A 19000-nucleotide genomic window follows, 5' to 3' on the forward strand; every position below is an offset into this window, starting at 1 on the left:
GAAAGGCAGTGGGAAAGGGTCCCAGAAAACAATTCAGCTGCTTTGCATGTCCCATTTAAGATTTATTTTTTTTTTTTACAAACTTGAAAAAGGTAGTTAGGAAATAAAGGTTTTTATTTCCTCCTTCCCAACTTCTGAGCTCAAAAGAGAGTGAGGGGAAGGTGCTGTTCTTGGAGGTATAAAAGGTGTGCAGCTGTGCAGGGTTTGAAAATGAGGCACAATTTGAGAGTTAGAGACCTGACTTTCTTTGTTCCAGTTGCTGGCATGCCTGGTGTCCAAAGGGCTGATGCTGAACTGGGTGAGCATTCTGGGTATTTAACTAGTTGGATTATTAAGGGATGAATTTTTTCAGTATGAGCACTCCCTGCTGCTTCTGACTTACAAAGTTGGGCCCTAAAGTATTAAACATTACTGGAACTGTCACCACAGAGAACTTGCTGCAGAAGAAACCTTGCTAACAAGCATGTTTTCTTGACTAATGTGAACAGAAATTTATTAATGCTAGTTATTTTCTGTATTGTGGTATGTACCCATACATTAAGGATACATTTGAACAGCAAAATGCTGAGCTGTGGGCTATTAGTATGCTAGTTCCAATAGTAGAAAGCAATGTTGTAGCATTAAAAGTAATATTGTCTGGATTCACTGACCCTCTTTCTCTGGATCTCCTCTGTATGGCAGTGTGCTGTCAGATAAGTGATAATCTCTATGCTGTAGGGTTTACAGAGTATATAGGGAAAATGGACAAAAGGTGGGAGAAGGGAAGTGCATTAGTTGTATTTCCATCTTCCAGGTAAATAAAATGCAGAGAAGTGATTTGCAAAGGATGACAAAGCATCTGTGATTGGGGTTCAATGCCGAATTCTAAACAGAACATCTTGCGGGCTCTTGCTTGTGTGTTTTGATAGATCAGCAGGAATTTTTTTTTTAAGTGGGAGGAAAAAATTCTGGTCCAGGAAATGGTCAGTCATAATTATAGACCTGCCAAAATGGATGAGAAACGGTTTTCTGGTATGAAGAGTTTGAAAGCAACTGGAATCTGAAAACCCTCAGCACCATAGGAGAATCCCACAAGACATCCTTGTCTCTAAATTGGAGAGACATCAATTTGATAGGTGGACCACTCAGTGAATAAAGAACTGGCTGGATGGCCACACGCAAAAAGTTGTGGTGAATGGCTCAATGTCCGGCTGGAGACCAGTAACGAGTGGTATCCTTCAGGGATTGGTGTTTTGACTGGTCTTGCTCAACATCTTTGTCGCTGACATGGACAGTGGGATTGAGTGCACCCTCAGCAAGTTTGCCAATGACACCAAGCTGTGTGGTTCGGTTGATATGCTGGAGGGAAGGAATGCCATCCAGAGGGACCTCGACATGCTTGTGAGGTGGGCTGATGCCAACCTTATCAAGTTTAACCATGCCAAGTGCAAGGTCCTACAGCTGGGTCAGAGCAATCCCAGGCACACCTACAAGTTGGGCAAAGAAGAGATTCAGAGCAGCCCTGCAGAGAAGGACTTGGGGGTGTTGGTTGATGAGAAAATGAACATGGGCTGGCTTCAGTGTGCGCTCGCAGCCTGGAAAGCCAACTGCATCAAAAGGCGCGTGACCAGCAGGTCGAAGGAGGTGATCCTGCCCCTCTACTCTGCTCTTGTGAGACCTCACCTGGAGTATTGTGTACAGTTCTGTCATCCTCAACATAAAAAGGACATGGAACTGTTGGAACAAGTTGAGAGGAAGGCCTTCGAGAGGACGGATGATCAGGGGACTGGAGCACCTCCCGTACGAAGACAGGCTGAGAAAGTTGGGGCTGTTCAGCCTGGAGAAGAGAAGGCTGTGTGAAGACCTCATAGCAGCCTTCCAGTATCTGAAGGGGGCCTATAGGGATGCTGGGGATGGACTCTTCGTTAGGGAGTGTAGTGACAGGACAAAGGGGTAAGGGGTTAAAATTTAAACAGGGGAAGTTTAGATTGGACATAAGGAAGAAATTCTTTACTGTAAGGGTGGTGAGGCACTGGAATGGGTTGCCCAGGGAAGTTGTGATGCTCCATCCCTGGCGGTGTTCAAGGCTGAGTTGGACAGAGCCTTGGGTGACATGGTTTAGTGTGAGGTGTCCCTGCCCATGGCAGGGGGGTTTGAAACTAGGTGAACTTAAGGTCCTTTCCAACCCTAACTATTCTATGATTCTGTGATTCTATGCCAGTCGAGTCTCTATCCTATTTCATTTTGACTGAAACAGAAATGTAAGATTTGTTTGTTATTTCAATATATAAAGCCTCGTGAGGAGCATAGGGAGAAAAGGATAGTTGATTGAATTTATTTAACCATAAATCAGATTTCATTTGAAACAAAATTTAGAAGAAGAAAGGCACATTGATTCTAAAGCTTAAGGTAATAAAACTCAGGCTGCTGTCCCAGGATTAAAGGTTAGCCAGTCATGCTGGTTTTATTATATTAATTCAACAATGAAGTATTGTTTTAAAGCAGCTTGCTCACAAGCTGTTTTGATAGGAATCCAAAGCATGTTTCAGAAACTGTCAACAGCATTCCACAGAAACACAATGGACGTTTGTTTTTAAAATTCACTCAGCCACCTTCAAACAGTACTAATCCCATTAATTTAAAACAGGATGATGGAATATCTGATATGTCAGAGATCCTTCTTGTCCGTCTTAATTGTAAACAGAATAAAGCAGTTGCAATTTGAATGTGGCACATCATATTACTAGGCAGCATGTGGTGTATTACCTAACTTTTCATTCATGATTCCAATTGTTGGACTACCCTGTATCTATTTGACCTTAGCAACCTGATAAGTTACCAAAAATTGGGTGTTGTCAGATAGTAAGTGCCTACCTATGAAAGAGCTTGAGGAACTTTCAAGCTGAAACAAATATGTCCTTGAATATGAATGAGTACTGACTCACATAGGTAATTTTCTTAGACAAATGCAGTTCTAGTTTGTACAAAACCTGAAATCTGAAGAAAGGAAAGCAGAGATGCTCACAGCCTGAAAGACTGCTTCAGAAACTTTGTCTTTGTGCATGAAACTGGAAAAAAACAGAATACAGTTACAGGTGTTTTGTGTGAGTTGATGTTCTTGCAGAGGATGCTCAAGTTCACTTCAGATCATTGAAATGTTTGCTCATACCTCACTCACAAGGTTGACGTCTTCCAGCAAAGATGATGGATGGTGATAAAAACAGACAACCAGTTGCATTATGAAAGAATGTGTTCTCTACTAAATGCTTGACTTTTGTGAAGATGGTTGTTGGTTTTAATTTTGTGAAGCACAGCTGCAGTCATTTCTGCGATGCTATGAAGTACTCAGTTAAACTAGAGATCAGAGAAATGTGTTTACAAACTGCAGTTATTGAAGTAAATATGGAAATACTAAAATGAAATAACTTTTTATCTCAAAGTTTCGAGGCTTTTTTGTTTTGTTATTTTCAAGTTACGGTTTTTAAAGTCATTGATGGTCCAGGAATTTAATGAATTGCCCGATCTATGACATATGGTGTTAATTATCCAGAGATTTTGTGAATAAAGAGAGCCTGGTGTGACTGGCTGAGTAGAACAGCTGTTCCAGACAGTTAATGCCTAGGATTAGGGTGAACCAGAGGGAAGCTGAAACAGGAATGGTGCTGGTTACATTTCTGTTCTGCAAGGCTGATTAGTGACAAGAAGCTTGCCCATCTGCCCTGTCATGGTGTGGGTATGGATAGAGGAATACTGCTACTAAAAAATTCTGCTTCTGTAAGGTCATAGTTAATAGTATGAAAAGTGTACCCAAAAGCTATTTCTGTTCTGCAGAGAGTTATGATGGGGATGGGCATTTTGACAGCATTGTCAGCAATAATGCTATGCTCCTGGTAACATGTGTAGGTGTTTTCAGTGCTCTGTGCCCCTTATGTCTTTGAGACTAGATCAACTAGAATTGCTTGTCGAGTAAGGCCCCAGTATTTTTGCTGAAGTTGTTTTAAAGCCAACAGAGGTATTTTTCCATTGAATATCTGATGTCAGCAAAAGCCATTCACTGGGCATTGTGTCTATGTTAGATAGCTTGACGTTTTTGCCAAAGATTAAGTATTTTAGTGGAGACTTTAATGTCCTTTTTCCTTTTTGCGTGTCTGTTACAGGAAATGGTGTATTTTATCTTCTTCCCTTCTGTTCTCTAACTATGCTTCTGCCTGAAGCAGAACAGTAGAGATGTTAGTATTACTTTCTGTATCTGGTATTAATATTCTCTCTTTCCACAGAATTGACAAAAAAATGTCTGGAGGCCAGAGTGGGTATGAACTGTGTGAGGCCAAAGCCATCCTGAGTGAACTGAAGTCCATCAGAAAGGCTATAAGCTCAGGGGAGAGAGAAAAACAAGATTTAATAAAGGTATTTTGAACAGCTGATGTAAGTTTTATGTGGATTTGGTTTAACACAACTTGCTTTCCTGATGATAAATACTTTGCAATTTATACTTCTCAAGGGATTCTCAAAATTCTTTGAGCCATACTAGTATTAAAATGAATTTTCAGAGTGAAGCCTGTGACGTTTCTAGTTCAAAAAAACACTCTATGTCAGTCAGAGAATAAAAACTGAGACACACAAAACCACATGAGTAGCTTTTACATTGTCACAGGTGTTGGTCTCCCATAGTGTCACCTACCAACTGCTTGATTAAAAGGATAGTTTAATAGTAAGTAAACCCAGAATTTTAATATTTTCATTTTCCATGTAAACATCTTTTGAAGGTACACTGGTTTAAACACAATAAAGTGCAAAGGAACTTTAACACCACCTCCTCCTCTGTTTCCTGGACAGAGTCTTGCAAAGCTGAGAGAGAAATTCAATCTTGACCAGACCATTAGGACATCAGAACCAGACCTGAGTTCCAGCTCTGTAAACTCCCAGCTGTGTTTTCCCAGACAAACTCTGGATACAGGGTCTCAGACTGACATTTCTGGTGAGGTGAGCTTTTTTCAATCTTATCAAATGTAAAGACAAATTGAATCAAAATGCTGCAGTTAATGGAATTGGAATTAAATGGTTGCTTACTGTTGCTGATGTGTGTGTGTATATACACACACACACACACAGGTTTGAGAGAATTAATTAGAATCAGTTATCTGTTTTTTTCCCCCCTTTAAATTTTAAATGAAGATGAACTTAAATGTTTGGCATGAAGAATTTATGACAATCTGATTTAATCAAATAGTTGCAGTACAGTGAAGATCAGCATGAGCAGATAGCATTTTTTGATTTGTCTATAGGGTACGTTTCACCTGACAGGCTTAATTCAACATGAAGGTGCTTTTAATTTTCAGAAACAAGATCTCAGAATTTAAATGTGTGATTTCATTTCATGCAGCTGAAAAACTGTCAGTGGAACTACTTGTTCAGGAATTCATTAAAACCTTCTGTTTCATTGACTGTATTTTACATATACAGAAATCTGTGCTTTATTTTTGTACCTTCTTTGAAGTTCTGTGACCTAAGGTTATAAGGAAAAGACTGTACAAGGTTTTCCAAACAAAGAGCTAAGATATATTTTGTAACAAGTTTATTGAAGTCTTTGACTGAGTTCTAAAGTAGATCAAAATCTTAGGTGTGAGCACTGTGAGACTTGTTGGAAAATGCTTTTGCTTTACCCCAGTGTAATATGGACAATTGGTAATACAGAGTTAAAAATAGATGAACTGGATCAGAAGAAAACAGCACTGTTTTGTACATCTGAGTAGATTGCTAACTAGGCATTTAACAGCAAGTGTGTGGCTGCTGGGTGTGGTTTTAGTCTTTCAAGTCTTAATTTTTCTAGCTTGTGCATAGGTGTTGTTGATTCGTTTAACAGCTTTACACATTAATAAGGCTGTTTCTTTTTTCAACAGGTTGGAGCAAGAAATAAATCAAATTTAGCAGAGAAGGTCAGACTAAGTCTTCAATATGAAGAGGCAAAACGAAGGTAATAGGGTTAGCTGCTTTGCTAAGATACAACCTTGAAGCTGTCTATCTCTGCAGCACTAACATTGTGCTCGCAGTGACATCTAGTGGGCTGCTCTCCTGAGGCAAGTGTGCATCACTGGAAAGTGCAGCTTTCCCTTCAGAATGCGCAGACTTTCAGGAGCAGTTGGTGCTTTTTAAAAGTAGGTCTACTTTTAATGCTAAGTTGAATGTATTAAGAAAGAAAATAAAGATGGTGACAAATTAATATCAGTTCCAGGATTAAGGGAATAGAGCGAGGTAGATTTCCACTGAAAGGAGTCATTAGGTTATTTATGCCCATTTTATGCTGCTTTGGGATCATCCTTTCAGTTTACTATGCCACTGAAGGCTCTTCAGTTTTAGAGTTGCTTCAGACTTCCAGTGCAGATTTAGTGTGCTTAATTATATCTTTTTTCCCTAGGACTTTGCATAATTTACATACTTGTTATCACTATGGAGTTTGGTTTTTTAATGGGTTTAACCTGAGGAGAAAAGAAATCAGGAGCTGCTCCACTGATGAATGTGGAATGCCTTTCAAATAAAGTTCTGCAGGGGTTGCTCATGAAAGGAGGGCCATTTTGATGAATTGCCACAGCACTGAAGTAATGGTCATCAGAAAGCAGAACATTCAGATTTAGAACGACGTGTCTTCTGGTGCACCAGAAGTGCTGCATAATACTGGGGGAAGATTTACTATTTAAAAAAAAAGAAGTGTGTGTGGAATATCTTTCTCTTAACAATGTATTAATTAATGCCATATTATTTTTCTAATACTTTTCACAAAATCAGGTGTCAGCTATTCAGAAACATTATGGTTTTTGTTATGGAGGTTCTAATTTAAAGGGAATAGAAATCTAAAACCTTAAGCCATACCCAAAGTTATTTTTTCACCCTAAAGAACTAAAGAAGGCAATACAATAAAAAAACAGCGCTCTTTTTCCAGATGAAAAATGTGCTTAAATGTCATTTAATCTGAATGGTCAAGTAGAAAACTGGGAAAATAAATTTGCAGCTTATAAGTACCAAGTAAAGGCATAGTTAGTTTTACGTTTTAAAGGCAGGAGGCTGCACAATCAACTGGTTTTTTTTTGCCTAATTTCAAATATATACCCTCCTCATACTGAGTAGCATCTACCATCCTTGCTGGTAACAACAGTCATTCTTTATATCCTTATTGAGGAATATGATGGAATTCTTTGATGAACGCATTGATTGTATCATAGCGCTAAGGCTGTTGTGCTTATTCAGTATTGAGCATGTATGATACTGACTCAGAATCATTATGTACACAACTTTAATTGTCAGATAGTGATGTGGCTAGATGACATTTTTTTCAGGCATGATTGATCCAGATTATCCTTGGTGTCAAGACACAGTCAAAACAGAGAAGTCCCAGCATTGTGTTTTATCTCACTTTTTCAACCAAAAAAACTCCTGGCAGTAAGTCAGTTTATCACTTCTACCTGAAAAATAAAAAGAGAGAGAGAAAAGAAAACCAGTTCAGGGTATGAGTACTGCAGCACAAGATCTCACTGCCTCACAAATTAGTCATCCAAGAATGTGGGTCAAAATTTCAGTAGTTCATTCATTTACCTTTGCATAACTAAGTATTTGTTCTAAGTAACATTAGTGTGTTTCAAGGTTAAATTCTCTCCTTTAAATTGGTATATTTATTCAGTTTTATCTGAAAACTGCCTAGTAATGAATATTCTTTTCAGTTTTAAATAAGAGAATTGTATGTCTTGAAGACACTGTTAAAGTCTTTAAAGTGTTTGCACACACTGGTTTTATCAGTGACTACTGGGTGAACTTAATAAAGTGTACATATCCTGAACTAATGAAGTTACATACCAATTTGCACATGAAGTTCAGTATCTAATTAGATCCCTCTGAAGTACTATGGCCATTGTAATCATCACTGTAATTCTTTTCTGAAATATTAAATATGAAAAGAGTTGTTTTGTGTTAAAATAACTAAGAGAGGATCACGTAAGTGAACTTCTCTGCTTGAAAACGGTAATTTCATATGTTGCATATGTTACGTTGCTTAGCCAGCAGAATGTCTTCAAGAGGTGGAATGTTGATGTTAACTATACTTAGTTCATTTGCAACTGTTATTCAAAAGGATCCAATACAGCGTGCTTACAATCCTGTCTTGATGTGATGAATATTTGGGTAGTATTCCTTGCTGACCTGTAACGCAAGGACTTCCTTAAGAGTGAGACCAGTTCAGTTTTCTTGTCCATCCAGTCTTTTGCCTGTGAGGCAGCTGAAAAGAGTCCGTTATGGTAGCAGAGAGTTGTCTACAACACAGGAGCAAAGGAACTATTTGGATACTACCATTGCAATCCACAGGCCATCTAACAGCTGTCAGTAGCAGGTACTTTCAGAACAAGATTATCTAGAACCAGTGACTTGGAGATGAAGTCTTAACGTTTCATTATCCATCTGAAATGACTCGATTGTTTTCCCTCTGACTACTGCTCTTCTAAGGGACTGTGGAATATATGTGATATATGTGAGAGCTGCAAAATATGTTGAAATGCTTAATTTCATTTCATCCCACCATTTGGTTATGGCAGCACTGCTAGTATTTCTGTTTATTTTACATTGTTTTTTTCTGTGAAAATACCCTGAGTAAAACTTGTTCTTGCAGGGGTTTGGTGGGAAGATGAGTTGTTCAGCTTCTGGTATAAGCAATGGGATAGTTAGATTCATCATTAACTATTCTTAGCTTTGCCCATAAATAAATGCCTTAATGTACTGTAAAATTAAAACTGGAGATGCAAAATAAGCATGATATTGTTAGTTTTCTTAATCATGGAAAACAAACTGGAAAGAAGAAAAATGTTTTCCCAGAGATCTGTCAGAACTGCAGAAAGATTATACATACCGAATTATCTGTTTGTGTTTATGAAATGGGTCATTACCTTAAGTAGTGCCTGCTAATATTGAAGTTGCACAGACTTGTATCAGTTGTTGAGCTGATGTAGGGTAACTATGGCAGTTACAGATAAAAGTAACAGATCAGTTCCTCTTGCCCTAGACTGTATGGGAATGTCTTTCTGCTTTAACTTCTCCTTTCTCTGCCTTTTTCCAGCCTACAAGAAGAAGGTGCAGAAGGCTAGGAGCTGTTACATAGTTCAGAGCTTCCATATCTTCAGCTGCGCTGCTGGTTCAGGTGTGGCTAAGGCTGGAAGTAACAGAAAGTTATTAGTCCTATTAGATAATGTGGCATGTATAATAGGAATTTTTAGACTTTCCTAGGGGACAGTGAGTCTTTATTGCAAGACCTGCACTTCTTAAGCTATGCTGCTGAGCCCATAGACAGAATGATTCTGGAGGGTGAACACTGGAAATAACCTGTCTTGGTCAGGACTGAGCTATAGTACAATAATAATGGAGAGAGGTTTCTGATTTTATTATAAGCGTGTGTTCACAGAACATGTATGGCTAACCAAGTCTTGGGTGTCTTAACCCTGATTTGACATCTGCAATGGGAACAGCAGTTGCACAAGCTCAAAATTTTGAGTAAATAATCTCCTTTCTCTTTAGGTAGCTGCTGTCCAATTACCTTTTATTTTAATCACATAGAAGAGCAGTGCTTTCGCCTGTTAAATTTTGCATTCATGCATGCTGCTGAAGTATCTTTCTATGGTGCACATTCTTTCACCATGGTAGTTGCTGTTTGTGAGGAGCCAAGCAGCCTCCAACAGCAGAGAAGAATTCCATCGTATTCCTCAGTAAGTAGAGTGCCACAACCATGTTACCAGACAGATCGCTTTTAAGAGAGCTTTTATTTACGTTGTGACTTCTACTCAAACTTGGCATTGGAATGCAGGAGCAGCTTATTTTTAATGCGTATGCATGTTGCTGTTGGCCTGGATAGGTGTCTTGTTCTTCTGGTGAAGTCTGCATTCTTTGAAGCAAAACTAAATGTATGGCTTTGAGCAGAAAATGTTATATTCTGCCAGCTTTCAAAACACTGTATCACTTCTCTTGTTCCTGGGACTTGTGAACTGTGCTGTGCTCAGACAAATCTGCTCTGTTTTATTTTAGCATGGCTAACTTGAAGATTGAACTCTCTAAGCTAGATAGTGAAGCTTGGCCTGGGGCACTGGATGTGGAAAAGGAAAAACTGATGTTAATCAATGAAAAAGAAGAGCTTTTAAAGGAACTCCAGTTTATTACACCATGCAGACGTACTCAAGATGAGCTAGAGCAGCTAGAAGCAGAAAGGAAAAGGCTTGAAGAAGAGCTGCTCTCTGTAAAAAGCACACCCAGTCAAGCACTTGCTGAAAGGTAAGGAGCTGTTTTTTTCAAATATTAAATGCTGCCTTCTGCAGTCTAACCTTTGTACTCATTGCAGACCCTGAACTATGCCTTGATGGGCTGTTTTCCTTCAGTAACTGTTCTATGTAGATCTTAATTAAATTTGTTATTAGCCCACTGGGCAGAAACACAAAGAAGTCTTCTGTACTGTGAGAATGTGAACACCCTGTATGTGCTCTGCAATATCAGTTGCTCTGCGTTTGTTACCAGTATGAAAACGCCTGTGACAGATGTTGAAGAAGTGAGGAATGTCAGCATACCAGCAGGAGGGCAATACATCATTTACTTGTTTTTGATAATAGCTGTAAACTATTTGAACTCAGGTTACAAAGATTATCTTGATCGTTGCGACATCTGAAGCATTTCATTGGGAGTTTTATTACGTACAAAAATGGAACTAGAGGAGGGGAATGGAGTCGTTCAGAGGAGAAGGATAATTGCTGCAAAACTTCACTAACTTGCTGCTACCTAACTGGTAACTGAAGCGACTCCCACAATAAATTGTTTTAGCCAGATTCAGAGTTCAAGAAAACCAAAGGTGACTGTCACAAATAGACTCTTCATCAGCTGTAAGTGGAAATAAATTTATTTTTATATTTCCACACTCTAGCTCACATAAAATGCAATAAACGCAAAATGTCATTGTGTGTTTCAGTGTAGTATGCTTTGTTGAAGTAATACAATCAGCACAGTAAGCCTTTCATACTTCCCTCTGCTAAGAAACACCTGCTGTTGCTCCAGTTTCACTGAACAGTGACATTCCTGTTAGTGGCATTAGATGCTGGGTCCTAAACTGTAGCTGAGCAGTGAGGAAATCTTTGGTTTACAAAGTACGAATGTGTATATTACATTTGATTTTTAGATGTATTTATACACTTCCTAATAGTTCAAACTGCAGTATATAACCCAAGCATGTTTTAGAGGGATTATGTCCTGCTAGAACTATATTTTTACAGGAGATATGTTAGTAGCATCTGAATTACTGTGGAACTGTTGCTTTCTGACTTCCATTAATAAATGGAGAATAAGGGATCAATAATAAAATCACATTCACAAATAAGTAATGCAAATCTAAGATTTTGCTAATATGCCATTGTAAGTAAGAGCCAAGTCTTGACTCGTGCTGTAAATAGGTAGCTGGTTTCTTAGTCTTGTGTTTTGGATTTGCTTGTTTAGTGCCAAAGGAAATCCTGCATCTGACCATTTTCTCATACGTGTCTGATGCCAAACTGGAAGTACCAAGGGCAAGTAAAATTGTCTCATTGTCAGGATGAAATGAAACAGCAGGCTTTTTTCCTCATGTATAGTGACACAAGTAGTTGCTAGAGCTTACATTTTTTCAGTCTTATTTTCTTCAAATTTTTCTCCTTTGGATTTTTATTCCTGAAAATGTGGATTTATTTTTTTTTTTGGCTCTCTGAGGTTGCTGTAAGATTTCATGTCAGACACTGCCAGTTGAGGTGGCATTTATGGTGGCTTCTGGTTTGCTTTTTCGCTATTCCAGTGAATCTCCAGTGAATTTCTACCTGCAATTGTTTAGGGTATTAAAGCTGTCTCCCTTGATGACTTAAGAACACATCAAGGCTTTTACACCGTGCTGTTTTGAGGATTATTTCTGGCGTGTCTGCTGTGAACATAAAGAAAATCTTCTTTTGTAGGACTCAGATGCTAAAACTTTTCCTGAACTGTTAATTGGAGAAAAGGATACATTTAATTGTATCAGATCAGCCCTCAGAATTTTGTTTCTTGGAGATAAGGAAGGTTCTTCTCTCCATTATCAGTGGAGGAGCCACACCATCTTCAAAGTGCTGCACTGTTGTTGCATTACTGCTTTCTTTCATGAGGTTTCATGAATGCCTTAGATTTACAGTATTCAATATATCCAGTGTTTCCACTGTATAATGAATTTGATAATGAAGCAACAGTGTAAGAAGCTATGGAATGTGTCAGAGCTTGATGTGACGAAGGTTGTCTGGGTTGGGGTTGGGATTTGTTTCTTTTTATTTTCTTTTTTTCCTTCAGGGGGAAGGAACAGAAGACTTGCTTTGACTTAAAACAAAAGCATTAGATCATTGCCTGGGGTTATTTTGGAGCAGGATGCTGGAATTGCCACTGGTAGATGTACACAGAATCAATTTAGAGAAGGTGGATGTAGATCATAACATATCAGCTTCAGAAAATCAGAGACAGTGCATACTCCTGACTGCTTTAAGAAACCTTCCAGTAACTAAATAGAAATAACAAGATTGTGGAAAACTTGCTACTTGCTTGCCTCTGGGTTCCCTCATGTCAGGGGGATTCTGTTACTGCTTCAGTCCTTGGCAAAATCTTCTAAGTAATCACAGACATTCAAACACATGTGTGACATAACTACTTGATTGTGCTGTTTCCTGCAAAACTGGCCCCTGCTCTTGTGCCTCTCATAAGCATGTCCACATAAGTTTGTATTGAAAGGTGAAGTATCTGCTCTTCACCTTTTTAATGTATTTTCTTAAGATTCTGAGTACCTCTCGGCAATGTTACAATTTAAGATCAAAACTGGAGAAAAATGTCTTGATCCCACAACGGGTAATAGGTTAATTTAGATAGGAGGGATGCAAAGAGGAGAGATTAAGAGGGGCCCATGTCAGAATAGGTAACATGATGGTTATTCAAGTATTTACATGGTTTGGGGGATATTAAGGTTCCTGCTTATGCTGTAAAGAGGGAAGTTTGTTGTTTGAAAGTTTTGAAGGGTGGCATGTTGGCTTTGGCTTGGGGGGGGGTTTATCCCCCAGTTTTGACTGGTGTAGATTAAAAACAAAAAAATAATTCCTTGAATCTCAATTTGTTGTGAAATACAAAATTATTCGCTGTGTGTCTTGGAACTTCCAGGAGTGATTTCATCATCCAGCTTGTGTTTGTGGCATGTGACTAACACCTCTGTGAAATCTACCTACAGGTATTAATACTACTTCTTTAATTACTAGTAGATCAAACTAAATCCAGGAAGGAGTTTTTTTAGGAGCTGAACTATATGGGATAAAATATGTTTTATCACACTCCTCAAGATAATGAAGGGAAATAAACTTTTGCTTCTGCTTTGGAGGAAAAGAAAAAATAAATAAACAAACAAGCCCCAAACAAAAAAAAAATCAAACCTTTTAGTTTGATAGTACAAATTCAGTAGAAAAACTATAGGTTTTGAGGGTTCCATTTAGAAAAGTTCCTAAGCTTTTAGTTTTCTTCCTTGTCTTTATCCATTAGTAGTTGAACACTTAAAGCAATCTTCATGCTTCTTCCTCGAAGATAAAAATGATATTTCAGTATTGAAAAGCCACTAAAGAGCTATTGAAGAGCACTGTTTCTTGGGAAAAGCAGGATAGATTAGGCTTTAAAAGAAGACGCAAGGCACTGATAAATAGTAATATGGTAGGAGAGAGTATCCGATAGTATAATTCTTGGTTTGGAGACCCCTGTGTATCCCTTCCCAAGCAAAAAATGAAACACCGTGTATGCTTTTAACAGTCCTAGCAGGTACTGGCAGATGAACACATTATTGCGGTGTAAGAGCACATGCAGCATGGGCAGTGGAGTGGAAGTAGTGGAGTGGAAGTTCGCACCCTGGCTGACCCTCGGGGTAACTTATTCACCTTTGCGTAACCCACATTCACTGGCTGAATAAGCATGGGTGTAAGCAAGTGCTTTTCATGCTTTGCTGAATTGAGGACTTAATGTCTTTTTACTGGTATGTGACACTCAAAGAGTGAATTCTGGGAACTCTCGAGTATTTCATTCACTTTGCATAAGAAAGCAATGGTTGATTTTTGTTTTTTGAAGTGTTCTCTGTATCTGAATTTTAATTTACACATCCTTGAGATGCCAGGAAGGCCAAAGGAATGGTTTCTAAGAATGGACAGCCACTTGGTTTGTTTTTTTTTAAAGAGAGGATGCAATTTCTTGTCTCTCAGATTAGTTGCTTGAGAACTTGTGACATGTATCAGTTGACTGAGCAAGGGCTAGAGGAGAATGTACTAATCCACAACTACAGGAGAGTTTTAGCTGAATCCACTGAGGGAAAGCAATTTATTTGGTGTTGTAAATGGAGTAATAAAAGGGAATTATAACAAGAAAAAAATCACTGTAAAACTTAGTGAATCCTTTCTGCTATCAGCCAGCTAAAAGGAATTGGAGATTCCATCATTTGTGGGTTTAGAGCTGCGCTGGGTAATGGTCAGTAAATCCTGCTTTTTTATAAAGGTGAACCTTGATACTGAGCATCACAATGCTGTGTGTCTCTGAGGTGGTGACAAAGCTGTTGGGGATGTAGAAATCTTTACCAAGGACTCCTATATCATAGAATGAATCATAGAATGGTTTGGGTTTGAAGGGACCTTAAAGATCATCTAGTTCTAACTCCCACCACCATGTCACAGACACCTTCCACTAGACCAGGTTGCTCCAAGCCCCGTCCTACTTGGCCTTGAACACTGCCAGGGACGGGACATCCACAGCCTCTCTGGGCAACCTGTTGCAGCGCCTCACCACTCTCACAGTAAAGAATTTCTTTCTAATACCTAAGCTAAATCTCCTCTCTTTCAGTTTCAAGCCATTCTCCCTTGTCCTATCACTACATGCCCTTGTAAAAAGTCCCTCTCTAGATTTCCTGTAGGCACCCTTTAGGTACTAGAAGCTGCTCTGAGGTCTCCCCAGAGCCGCCTTTTCTCCAGGCTGAACAAGCCCAACTCTCTCAGCCTGTCTCCAGAGCAGAGGTGCTTCAGCGCTCTTGAGCATCTTCGTGACCTCCTGTGGACACACTTGAGCAGTTCTGCATACTTCTTGTGTTGAGAGCCCCAGAGCTGAATGCAGTACTGCATGTGGGGTCTCACCAGGAGATGTGGTCTTATCATCTCAGAACCTTACACCTTAATGCTGCTTTGATTTACTATCTCTATATGAAGACTCTGAAATCAAATGGAGTGCTTTATTTGTAAATTTCTGCAATGCTACCTCAAGCTCTTGCATCATCAGGGCTAATATTGGTATTAGTGCTCCTTCGGGGTTTTTTTCTGAAACTGTATGAAGTGAGGAGCCAGCCTACAGCATGGCTTTTAAAACTCTGTTAGTGCAGATCTTATTTTCCTGAAGTTGCAGCTATTTTCCCAGTGCTCGTCTCTTACTCTTTTATTGGGTGCACATTCCCCTTGGTACAATGTGAATGTACCAGCACTCTGCTTGCTTGCACACTCAGCAGGTTCATTACAGTGCTTAGTATTCTGCAGGTTAAGTCACTCTGCTGGAGTGGTTAAAGTTTTACAGTAGGACTGAAAGCTAACACAGTCTCTTGGATTTTAGTAGTTGGCAACCACATAAAAACATGGGGGATCTTCACTTTGTTTCTGTCTTATCTGTAAAGTATTTTAGCCTCCAGATTATTTTGCAATGCTTACCTGTGCTTACTCTCTTTCCAGATTGAAATTGGAGGAGAGAAGAAAAGAGCTGGTACAGAAACTTGAAGAAACTACAAAGTTAACTACTTATTTGCATTCACAACTTAGGAGGTAAGCCCATACTGCATAATGTTAAACCTGTTTAGAGCAACAATCTAGTGGACCTGGATGCCTCAACTTCATTCTTAGGTTTTTGTCTTAGCTGCAGGCTGAGCAAAATTTGTTTAAGTAAGAAAATGCAAATGTAATAGCTTCAAGCATTTTGCCACCATGCAAACCTTACATACCTTTGTAATTTCAGTAAGCACTCCAGACTGGAGTGAATGGATTTGTTGCACAGCCTCCATAATTAAGCAGGCAGACATTATTTTGCTTCAGTGTAAGTAAATCAGGAATTGTCTAATTGGTTGTATCTTCAAATTCTGTCATTGAAGAGACCAAATGGTTTCTCAGAGATCTATCTAAAATCAATTATTAGAACTGTATCATTTATTCTATGTAATAACTAAAGAGACTTTATGAATACATATATGCATGTAAATACATGAATAGTTGATTCTGGTTTTGTTCTTCAACACTGACTTACACTTTCTGTAGGCAGAAATGTATCCTCAGCAGGATTTTTTTTTTCCCCTGACAGTCATTGATTCAAAATCTGACTTTGGGTTTATGAAATTCATAGTGATAACAAAAATGTGATTGGTTACAGCAACTGTGAACTCAGACTCATTGCCCTCATGGGAATCTTTAATGATGCATACAACTAGTCTGAGGAAAGAGTTTCTCTCACTTCTGGACTGTTACCCTGGGCTACCAAACTATGTGCCCATTATATTTATTTAGGAAATCCTGAATTTCCTTGCATATCCCAGTGGGATACACCAATTGGACACTGCAGTAATTAATGTATTCTCTTAGAAATCAACCTGGGGCGTTAAGAGGAAAAGGTCCTCTCACAATAAGATGTACCTTCCTATTCCTGGGATCTAGGCTGGCTTAGCTATTTCAGACATCTCGGCCAGAGCCCATAAATTGCATTTTGATTGGTGACTAGTTATGGAAAGAGTATTTTAAATATTTTTTTAAGTATTTTGTGCTCCTGTTTGGACACTGGGGAGTCTCTTTGTGCTGTGTTCTAGCCCAGAGGCAAAATATTTAAAGTCGCTAGCTCTGTTACTGTTCAGTGAACATCTTTAAAGTGTTTAGAAGGGGCTGCCTTGCATTATTTTTCCTGATGTTATTTCCCAGCAGAGTCCTACTGAGCCAATGCAGTGACACACAGTTTCTCTGGCCTGGCAAGGCTCCTTATTTTTTGTTATTAACAGGAGAAGACTGCATGTTATGGCCTATGGCCTTTGCCACGCTTACGTGGTTGGATTTGCTGTACATGTAGAGTGTGTGTTGTATTATATATGTGAAGCAGTTCTCCTGTAAGTTGTCTCCTTTCAGCTGCCACCTTTCTCAGGTACTTGGGCAGAGGGCAGGCTGCATAAATTGCTCTAGAGGTGGCAGCACTCCTTTGCTGCCATAACGTCCTTCCTGGGGATCCCTTTTGCCACATGGACCCCGTGAGCACCCACACCAGAGTTGAGCAGGTCTTTGAGTGAATATAACATCTGAGAAGGCTGCGGTTAGTGCTGGACCAGTTTGTCAAACCTGCAGCCTTTTGGAAACAAAAAGGGGCTTTGGCAACTTGCCATAAGCTGGAAAATTGCCCTGATAGCGTGCAGGTTGGGCACACTGATCTAAGCCAAGTATGGCTGCTTAAAAACCATAATTCCCTGAGCAGCATTCAGTTGTAAGCAGTAACACAGCAGCTCCAGTCATTGTTACCTCTCCTTGTTCCATTTTGTGCTGGTTGACTTTAGTAACGTCAGTGTCCGTGTTTGTGCTTTCTTCACAGCCTCTCAGCTAGTACGTTGTCTGTGTCTTCAGGGAGCAGTTTGGGATCTCTGGCATCCAGCCGGGGATCTCTGAACACGTCAAGTAGAGGGTCGCTAAACTCGCTCAGCTCCACAGATCTCTACTATAACCAAGGCGATCAAATAACAGATTTGGACTATCAGTATAAACTTGACTTTATATTGCAAGAAAAAAGTGGTTACATTCCTTTGGGGCCTATCACTACTATACATGAAAATGAAGTGGTCAGTTCCCATGGGAGACTGGATTACAGTGACTCTCCTGCTGCAGACCATCCCAAACTGACTGAACCTCCCAAATCTGTGACATCGCTGTCTTCCAGATCCTCACTCTCCTCCTTGTCCCCTCCCGGCTCCCCATTGGTTTTAGAAGCTGCGTTTTCCATGTCAGCTCAAAATTCCCCTCTGCATCACCTCACTGTGGACTTTGAAGACTGTGACCTTTCAGGTGATTTTGCAGGCATTAGTCTCTGTGAGAACCAAATATTACTGGACTCTGAAGCCAGATCAGGATCTCAGATTCGTACAGATGATAAAGACCTTAATGAAGGCATTAGGCAGCCTCTGCCTTCTCTACATGAAGGAAGTTCAGGTAATAAAAAAGCCTAATGGCAAATGTATATGTAACATGAAAATTTTGAAACAACAGTTGGCCCTTGAATGGAGGGGTACCTCATGTCACTGAAGAGTGTCTTGTTAGCACACATTTGCCATGGTGGGCAGTCAGTAGTACTGAGGGACCTTCATAATGTCTAGCTTTGGGTGCAGATTGCTACAGTCAGTCTGATTCCTCTACGTTTTTCAGTAGCTGTCTCAGAAGGAAAGTTTGTGTATTGTAGACTCTGTCATGAAAAAATAGCAGAAAACCCTGAAGCTGGATCTTGAAGACACAGAGGATGCACGGTGTTCCTAGGTATTGTCAGGATGAATGGGGGTAGAGGAGAAATACCCTCTGCTGGGTTTTGCTAATGTGAAATCAGATGCTTTTTTTCCTCACTGAAGAAGTTACAAACTGACATCCTCTGTGACAAAGATTTCTGGACCTAAGATTTAGAATTTTTATGTGTGTGTATCTAGTTATATGAACCTGCTGTCACTGAAAGATCTGCAGGTCATTGTTTGAGCTGTGAGCTGAGGAAAAACAAATGACCACATGCCCGGTATGGTGAGACTCTTCCCATTTTTAACATGGCTTTCATAGCTTTTAGCTTTTCATTCATGTGAGTTAGAGCAGAGCTCCTAGGCCTGTGTAGGCTTCCCGCTGCAGTCTGTGGGTAACTTCCAAAAGGATGTCATCTCATCCTAAAACATACTTCCCTTTAACCAAGATGGGACGAATGACCC

At 39.5% G+C, this 19000-nt stretch overlaps 1 protein-coding gene across 4 annotated transcripts in view; it reads left to right on the plus strand.

Moving 5' to 3' along the window:
• WWC2 (WW and C2 domain containing 2) overlaps positions 1-19000 on the plus strand; it is a 101562-nt gene that overhangs the window by 54651 nt on the left and 27911 nt on the right. For all 4 annotated transcript variants that reach the window (XM_062628336.1, XM_062628248.1, XM_062628502.1 and 1 more), the window contains exons 6-11: positions 4257-4386; positions 4816-4962; positions 5880-5953; positions 10033-10275; positions 15756-15845; positions 17638-18248. In XM_062628336.1, the coding sequence (XP_062484320.1) occupies positions 4257-4386; positions 4816-4962; positions 5880-5953; positions 10033-10275; positions 15756-15845; positions 17638-18248 (1295 nt within the window). The remainder of the gene's footprint in view (positions 1-4256; positions 4387-4815; positions 4963-5879; positions 5954-10032; positions 10276-15755; positions 15846-17637; positions 18249-19000) is intronic.

The sequence above is a fragment of the Pezoporus occidentalis genome, unplaced genomic scaffold (assembly GCF_034315485.1).
Source record: "Pezoporus occidentalis ecotype Australia unplaced genomic scaffold, CSIRO_AGI_Poc_V1 ctg1, whole genome shotgun sequence".
In the NCBI taxonomy this organism is placed as follows: domain Eukaryota; kingdom Metazoa; phylum Chordata; class Aves; order Psittaciformes; family Psittacidae; genus Pezoporus; species Pezoporus occidentalis.